We start from the raw sequence: 9,184 nt of genomic DNA on the forward strand, positions 1-9,184 counted from the left end.
GAGTCATTGGATGGAAGGTTGGCTTGTGTGATGGACTGGGCTGATGGAAGGGGTTACACTGTGTTTTCTCTATAAGTAAAGGCTTGGAGGTGTATCAAGAAAGACAAGGGATTCAGTGGTCTTTCCTTCACTACCTAGCTCTCTAGTTTCTAATAAATCCCTTTTCACAACCTCTGCATGCTGATATCTACGAGACCAGTATTTCTTCCAAGAGTGACCAGCTGGGCAGGTCACTGCAGTGTTTGCTGCCCTTGGGTGTAGTGCATGAGGTGATGCCCTCTAGCGAGGATTGGGCATGATTTTGATGAGAACTGAGCACCTTGTCAAAACAAGCCTCTTTCTCATCCTTTTTTAGATTGCACCTTTTCAACAATTTCAGGACTTCTTTGCCAGTCTAACACAATGTAAGAAATGAGATGGCCAATTTGTGCACAGCAAGATTCCACAGTAACAATAAGTTGATGAACAATTCATCTGTTTTAGCTAAACCAGGGATGAACACTAGCAGGACATCCTTTCTTCAAACAGTGCCAAGGGATGTTTTCCATCTACCTGTGAGGGCTGAAGGTTTAACATTTTGCCCAAAAGACAATGCAGCATTCCTTCAGCCTGGAGGAATCAAATTGATTTCTGTCGCACAGTCATTTATGCTACAGAAGGAAGCCATTTGGCTTGTTGTGTTCATGCCAGTCAGTCCCAATCTCCATCCCCATTACTCTGCAAGTTTACTTCCTTTGAGTGTGGATCCCAGTTTGTTTAGAAATTATTGTTTCTACTTTCACCACCCTCTTCGGAAACAAGCTCCAGACCATTAACATTCACCGGGAGCAACGTTCCCCTGCATCTCTTGCCCAAAACACTAAATCTGCATCTTGCAGCCCTCATACCATTAGTTGTAACTTTTTTGTTTTTGTCCACATCCTATAAACACTTCATAATTTTTTTACTCTTCTGTCAAATTCCCCTCCACTTCCTTTGGTCCTATGAGAACAACCCTAGTTTTTTTTAACCTAATCTTGTAATTAAAATCCCCTAACACTGGGACGATTCTGGTAAATCTCCACTGTACCCTATTAAGAACCCAGTGATCCTGCATAAAATGTGGTGTGGTGACAAGGGCTAGATGCAATATGCTAGGTGACCACAGCTTTATGTGGTTTTGGCTAAACCTCTCTCTGCTTCTGTACTCAATGCCTTCATTGATTAACTGAGAGCATGGTGCTGGAAAAGCACAGCAGGTCAGGCAGCATCCCAGGAGCAGGAGAATCGACGTTTCGGGCAAAAGCTGTTAATCAGGAATGAGGCTTGTGAGCCAAGTGGGTAGAGAGATAAATGAGGCGGGGCTGGGGGGGGGTCAGAGGGAGAGAGGGGAGGTGGCTTCCACCTTCATTGATGAAGCTCACCATCCCAGAAGATTTGCTAACCCCTTTCCCAATGAGTCCTGCCACTTTCAAACAGTCGTGTGTAGACATTCCTCCGGGGTCTTTGTTTTTGTAACTGTTTAGAAGCTGTGCCTCACTGGCCCTTTTGCCGAGCTGCACCACCCACCTTTCCTGGCATTGGATTCCATCTCACTCCTGCCTGCTTATTCTGCAGGTCTATCTATGGCATGTTGCAGGCAATTCATATTGTCCTCGCTATTTGCCATTTCTGCAAGTGTGATATCTTGGCACACTTTGAATTCTACTTTGCATTCGAAGTTCCAGATCATTCACGCACAGCAAAACAAGAATCCGTGGGGAACACCTTTGCCTCCTATCCTCCAGCCTGGAAAATAACCATTTACCATGATTTGCTGCTTTCCATCCTGAAACCAACTGTTTTAACCAGTTTGATCCTGACTCTCCTATTCCGTGAGTCTTGATTTTAGTTAACCAGCCTTTCATGTGTTTTATCAAATGATTTCCTAAAATCCATGTAGACTACCTTCACTGCATTCCCATTATCCAACTTCTCTGTTACTTTGTGAAAAAAATGCATTCATTTAGTAAAACACAGTCTGTCTTTTACAAATCCTCCTTAATTATCCAAAATTCTCCAAGTGAGTTTGATTTTCACCTGATTATTGTTTCTAAACCTTTGCCTATCGTTGCCACTAAATGAACCAGCCAGTGGTTTCTCAGACTTAGCGGATAACTTATCTACCCTAGATATAACCAACCCATCCAATAACAATCTCTCAATCTTCACCCTGTCCAATGATTCTGCAATCTCCACTTTCACTGATATTTTGTTAGATTTCTCTTGCTTATTAAACAGAAATACAAAGAATTATCACCGTCTTTGTCTTGATAAATAGAACACAGAGCTGTACAGCATGGGAACAGGTCCTTTGGTCCACGACACTGTGCTGAGTATGACACCAAATTAGACTAATCCCTTTTGCCTGCCCTTGGTCCATATCCCTCCCTTCCTTGCATATTCGTGTGCTTATCTGAAAGCCCCTTAAACACCTCCATCTTATCCACCACTCCTGGAAGCACATTCCAGACTTCTAGCACATTCTGTGTAGAAACAAAACCTGCCCCTCACATCTTCTTTGAACTTTTCCCCCTCTCACCTTAAATACATGCCTCCTAGAATTGGACATTTCAGCTCTGGGGAAAAAGACTCTGACCGCCATTCTATCTTATTCAGTCAGTCCTGTTTCCCTGCTCTTTCCCCATAGTTCTGAAATGAACCCTCTCCAATTATTTATCCAGTTCCCCACTTTGAATCCGTTTCCACCATGTTTGGGCAGGGCAATGTAGATCATTATAACTACTTGGGGTGGTAAACTACTTCTTCTCATTTCACCTTTGGTGCTTTTGCCGATTTATCCTAAATCTGTTTCCTCTGGTTAGTGATCAGTATTGCCTCTAAATGTCCTTCATACCGAGTGGGCTACAAACCCCTTTGTGAGTTTCTCCTTTGCCCGTGTGGAGCTTACATTTGAACAATTCACCAGGTTGTGAGCGGCCTGATTATTTCAGCGTGTTGTACATTCCAGGCTGTGGGGTTACCTATGCACCAACTCAGGGAGAAAATTGGTCTTTTCCCATTGGGTTCCATTTCACTGCCACCTCTGGTTTCAATCAACCGCTGCTGAGCAGTTGATATTACACTTCTCTTCGAACATATCCCAACCTACTTATCTTCCTGTTGGTCATATTATCTCGCTGTCACTCGCTCTCTCCACACATTCTAACCCATCACTTCTCACACCTCCATTTAGCCTCTCTGTTTGACTTCCACACTCTCATACCCTACTCGATTCCTCCGATTACTACTTCCATTCTACCTCTCCTCACGTTTGTCCCAACCATTTCTCTTCACACATCCTACATCTGGACTGTACACTCTCCTTTCCTGATCACTTACATGAGATTAGGTGAAATCCAAAAGCCGTATAGAGGATGCAGTCAGTCTGATTTGGTGTCATACTCGGCACAGTGTCGTGGGCCAAAGGGCCTGTTCCCATGCTGTACTGTTCTATGTCCTATTTATCAGGACAAAGGTGGTGATAAGTTCTCAGTATTTCTGCTTAATAAGGAAGAGAAGTCAAAGAAAATATCGGTGAAAGTGGAGATTGTAGAAGTATTGGACAGGGTGAAGATTGTGAGAGTTAGTACCGGAAGGATTGGTTGTGTTTAGGGTAGATAGCATCCGGGTTTGGGTCAGAAACAGCCTTAGGCACCCATTCATCTCGCCAAACAGTGAAATAAAACTCCTCCACTCTGCTCACCCACCATTGATTAATCTAGACAACTATCAATTAATCTCAGGCTGGTGTATATTGGCTGTGTCCCATGCATCATAACCCTGCCTTCAGAAGTCATTAGGTGTTTGTTGAGACTAACTCCATCTTCACCTTTACTGCAGATAGTGTGTGTATGTGTGTGTGTGTGTGTGTGTTTGTCTATGACAGCCTGTACCCACTGAATTTTGTGACCTTTAGTCACTGTGTTCTTCCACAGAGTCGCAGAGACAAAAATGGATGATCACGTAGTGTGTACATAGGGAGTGTGTGGGAGTAGGAGAATTAGTGCTAGTTTTATAGCCTCATCTCCAAGCCATAAACCTTCCTGAGTCCTGTACAGTGAAGGAGGGCTGGGTGAATCTATTTATATCTGCTGGTATCACTCACTCTCTTAAGAGGGACATTCTCCAATTATTAGTGTGTAGTATTGACAACCTACTCAGCCTCTCCGTATTCTGTTAACTTCTCAGGTTGCTTCTGATGTGGAACCAATATCCCTCCAACAGATGGTGACTGAAGCATGCCATTCTGCTCTAGAGGAAATCCAGTCTGACTCTGAGACGGCGTGCAGTACAGAGGAACCCAAGGGGGCAGATGAATCCACAGAGGATGCTGAGGTGGAAGGCAGTGATTCAGGGAGGGGTGTTGCAGAGTCCACCATGGAATACTCGTTCAGTGAGCCGGGCGAGGAGCCGAAGCACCTCAGCAGCGAAGACTCGACCGACGAGGACGAGCAGGAGCGCAGCTCACGCAGCATTCTCCCGCCGTCGGTGCTGGGCCAGGCCAGCCTCATCGCCGGTCATGTCACCAACAGCCGATCGCGCCGCAACAGCTTGGCGGCGGACGACGGCCGCTCCCAAGGCTGCCCGACACCGAAGACAACGAGCAGACAAAGCAGCCTCGAGTGCGGGGACAAACTACCGTGGAACAGCGGCGCTTTCAGCCCTAGCGACGACTCCCAAGGGAGCGTCTGTCAAGCCAACATCGGCCAGGAGAAGCACCTTGACGAGCCAAAACCCAGCAGCCTGGAGGACGCGCCGGTAGAGGCAGACCGGAACATTCCGCGGAGAAGGGACTCCACCTTGTCCCGCCAGGACCGCCTGCTCATTGAGAAGATTAAGAGTTACTATGACAACGCGGAGCACGAGGATGCCAACTTCAGCATTAGACGGCGCGAGAGCCTGTCCTACATCCCGGCAGGCTTGGTCAGGAGCTCTGTCTCCAAGTTGAATAGCCAAAACAAGGAAGAGGACTTGCGAGAGGCCACGCTGAGGAGACGGTTGGCTGCTTCCAGTGGTGGGCCACTGCCCCGCGATTTGCTGAACCTTCCAGATCCCAAACCCCAACAAGGTTCCCGCTCCCCTTCTCCGGAATCGGAAGCCCAGCAGCCAGCGCGCGACCATCCTGCGGAAGACGGTCTGCCTTTGGACTTCCCAACGGAAACTGCCCCCATTTCCCAGGACCCAATCACCGATGGTGAATTCCAGTCATCTGCGGACATGGTCAAAGTCTGGGAAGAGATGGAAAGAGTAGTGGACGCTGCAGCAGAGCCTCGTGAGAGGACGGAGCAGAGAGACGAGACAATGCTGAGGCCCAAGGTCTGTGACTGTACCTCTGAGATGAGAGAAGCTGCACACCCTGCACAATGCCAAATAAAACAGCTCAGCAACGGCAGAATTATTTTTGGCCTTGATTTCAGCGAGCCATTGGTTATTGTGGAAGACAGTGATCTAAGTGCCATAAAGGAAGAGTCACCCCTTTCTTCTCCGGCTAGATTCACTCATGAAAGTGGGTTACAAAGAAGGCCGAGTGGGGAATCACAACGCAGTGACAGTAACCACGCGGGTGAAGTGCTGTCTGTCCAAACAGCTGCTCCATTGGCTCAAGGACCATTGTGCATCCAACCGGCCAAGTGCTCGGAGACTGGGAACAAAACCTCGCCACCGCAACCACCTGACACCAGCTCCAACCTAACTGTTAAGAGGCAGGACCATCCAGCGCAAGGCACCAGAGCAATCATAGCCCAGGCAGGCTCGAGGGCTGAGAGTGAAGAGTTACTGAGGGAGGTGACGGAGAAGGTGAAGACCAAGGTCTACCAACTGGCCAGGATATACAGTCAGCGGATTAAGAATAACAAGCCAGTGGTCCGAAAGAGAGCCCAATGCATAGAGGAGGAGCAATTGAGCAACAAAGCAGAAAGGGGGAGTGAACTGCCCAAGGTGCCTTATCTCCAGAAGGACAAAAAGGATAAGGTTGTTGGCGGTGGGTGCATTTTCATTATTTTCATGCTTACTGTCTGTAGACACCTCCATGTCTGTTCATTTTATTAACACTAACAATTACAATAGGATCTCTGCAGTAAATAGCAGTAAAATATGCATTTGCAAACAACAACTTATACAATAGACCGAGGGACCAAAACCTTGGCTAAAGAGAGAGATTTTGTAGTTGAGTGTTTTTGGATGGTATTCTAGAGCTTGCCTTGAGGCAGTTGAAGACTGCTACCAATGTTTGAGTGATGGAAATTGGAGGAGGCTTAGAGGATTGCATGGCTGGAATTGTTTAGAGATGGGGTGATTTTGTTTTTTATTCATTCATGGGAGGGGGGCATAGTTGACTAAGCCAGCATTTAGTGCCCAACCCTAATTGACTGGAGGGGAATTGAGAGTTGGCCACATTGCTGTGGGTCTGGAGTCACATGTAGGCCAGACCATGTAAGGATGGTCCCAAAAGGACGTTAGTGAACCTGATGGGTTTTTTTGACAATTGACAATCTTCATGGTGATTGCGAGACTCTTAAATCCAGATTTTTGTTTGTGAATTCAGATTTCACCATTCTCCCTGCTAGGGTTTGACCCCTGAACTTTACCTGGATTAAATGGTCTCGTGATAATACTATGAAGCCAACACCTCCCTATGAGGTTTGAGAACACGAAGGGATTTGAACACCCTAATGAGGATTTTAAAATGAAGGCACTGCTGAGCCGAGCTGATGTAGACCAGTGAGCACTGGGTGAACAAGACTTGGGAAGTAGAGTTGTGGCTGAGTAAACTAAAGTCCATCCATCAGCTGAATATGGAATGACCTTTTGAGATCTCTGCACTCCATCAGTTCTAGCAGCTGTACCTTCACCTACTTCTCTGGATCACTTTCCTAAGCTATGCCACCTCCCTACTACCATCTCCTTCTATTAGACATGCTTTAAAACCTGCCTCTACCAATTGTGTGTGACCATGCATTGGAACCCATACAATTCAAGGATATCTGAAATCTCGCCAATCTGGCAAGGGTCAGTCATTTGCAGTAGAATAATTTTGTCCACGTTATCAACTATACAAAAATGTCAGAAGGTGTGTAATAGTCAGTTGGCTAATTGATCCTACCTGGACTATTGTTGCTGGACTTGTCAAGGGTGGCTCAGTGTTTAGCACTGCTGCCTTACGGCGTCAAGGTCCTGGGTTCAATTCCATCCCGGGCGACTGTCTGTTCAGAGCTAGCACATTCTCCCTGTCTGTGTGGGTTTCCTCCAGGCACTCCGGTTGCCCCTCACAGTCCAAAGGCGTGCAGGTTTGGTGGATTGGCCATGCTAAATTGCACGTAGTGTGCAAGCTAGGTGGGTTAACCATGGAAAATGCAGGCTTACAAGGATAAGGTAGGGGAGTGGGTCTGGGTGTGATGCTCTTCAGGCGGTCAGTGTGAAGAGCCCAATGGCCTCCTTCCACACTAGAGGGATTCTATGCCCTCCTTTCCTCATCTCCCCTAGACCTTTTCAAGTGTCTGTGTTCAGATTATTAAACCCTTCTTCGAGTAGAAACAGCTTCTACTTATTTAATCTATTAAAAACACTTTTTTATAATTTTGAAACATCTCTATTACTGTTCCCCTCCCCTCTCCCAGGTCCAATCCCATCATCTTGAGCATTTCCACTAATTGAAATCCCACATCATGGTAAATCCCCACTACGCCTTCTCTGAAAACCACTCAGAACATGGAAGCTTAGGATTTTGAAGAAGTCAGTGGTATGTGAGCAAAAACTTATCCTTTTTACTAACTTGCTTCTCTTTCCACTCCCCCCAACAGATCAATCAAAGATGGCAATATCTCTGCCATTCTATGAACATGTCATTATTCAGGAGCAAGTGCCATTGGCACCGTTGATGGAGGAGCCCAATGCCCTGCTTCTGAGCAAGGACTCGCAATCACCCCTTCCATCTTCCAGCAGGATCCCATCCCCTCGACGTTCTGTCGTCAGCCCGAACTTAACATCCCCGGTGAGGTCCCATTCTAGGAGCCCCCTGAGCCCGACTGAAATGGAAACCTTCCTGTGGCCCGACGTTCGGGAACTCTGCTCCAAGTACGCCGCCGTGGATGCTCAGTTTGCGAGAAATTCTATGCAGAGGCCAGCCGGAGCGAGCCCTGTGAGGATGGCTGAGAGTGGCCACCCCAAAATGAGCCGAGTTGCCAAGAGTATGTCCATGCCCAATGGGATGATGGAAGGCAGACTGTCCCACACCGGTTCTTCGGAACGAGAGGACAAGTCCAAAGCTGGCCACTGCCCATCCGCTGCAAAATCTCAGCCGCCGAGGGCAACTTCCAGCACGGGGGCCAGGAAACAGTTGCATTCTGACTCTTCCATCCAGTACCTTGTACAGGTGACCCCTGAAGGTTCTTTCAGGAACCACACGGCCCGCTCGAGGACTGCATCTTCGGACTGCAGGTGCACTGAGCACAGTTCCAGTTCGGACTGCAAGCACTGTCACTTTATGAGAGACGCTGAAGGCGCTCATTACGTTTCCTCAGAGTTTACCCTGCAAGACCAGCAGGTGGTCGTCCTGGAGAAATTGTCATGCGATGGGGACGATCTGAGCAGTCATAGGAACGAGCAGACCATGAAAGAGGGGAGCGACAGCGGAGAGGGCTACGTCCAGATCAGGTCTCCAACATCGCACGAGAAGATCTCCATCCGGGCAGTGGTGGAAAGGTGCAGGGCCTACCAGGAGTCAGAGGAGTATAAGATCAGGCAAGAGAGTGAAGCAAAGAGCTGGAGGCCAGGAACTACCAAGACTCGAGCTTCTGTGGGAGCTGAGAAGGAAGTCTCCTCGAACAAACAGCAGGCAGAACCCAGGAAGGAGATGAGCCAGCTCCACAGGAGGACAGACCTGGGCCAACATGGCCTGGTGAAGAACCTGAGAGACAAGTTTCAGAGTCTGAGTTCGGCCAGGTAAACTCTCACTGGCTTTGCTCGCAAATGCTTCTTAGATATCAAACCACTGTACCCAGTCAAATGGATGTAAAAAATTATTCAAGGTTGGTATTTTGTTTTTGGAGAAGGGGCCCAGAACCTTCACTGAAATGTCTAGAACCTGAAACTAGTAACTGGTGTCTCAGTGCTTAGCCAGTTTATTTATCAAACCTCAATAAATTTATAATTGAACTGATCTTCA

General features: G+C 47.4%; 1 protein-coding gene across 4 annotated transcripts in view; it reads left to right on the forward strand.

Moving 5' to 3' along the window:
- LOC140476506 (pleckstrin homology domain-containing family G member 3-like) overlaps positions 1-9,184 on the forward strand; it is a 199,576-nt gene extending 190,392 nt beyond the window's left edge. For all 4 annotated transcript variants that reach the window (XM_072569241.1, XM_072569244.1, XM_072569243.1 and 1 more), the window contains 2 exons: positions 4,210-6,001; positions 7,821-9,184. In XM_072569241.1, coding sequence (XP_072425342.1) covers positions 4,210-6,001; positions 7,821-8,965 — 2,937 coding nt within the window. In that variant the 3' untranslated portion in view covers positions 8,966-9,184. The remainder of the gene's footprint in view (positions 1-4,209; positions 6,002-7,820) is intronic.

Source organism: Chiloscyllium punctatum, chromosome 4 (genome assembly GCF_047496795.1).
Source record: "Chiloscyllium punctatum isolate Juve2018m chromosome 4, sChiPun1.3, whole genome shotgun sequence".
Classification (NCBI taxonomy): Eukaryota; Metazoa; Chordata; class Chondrichthyes; order Orectolobiformes; family Hemiscylliidae; genus Chiloscyllium; species Chiloscyllium punctatum.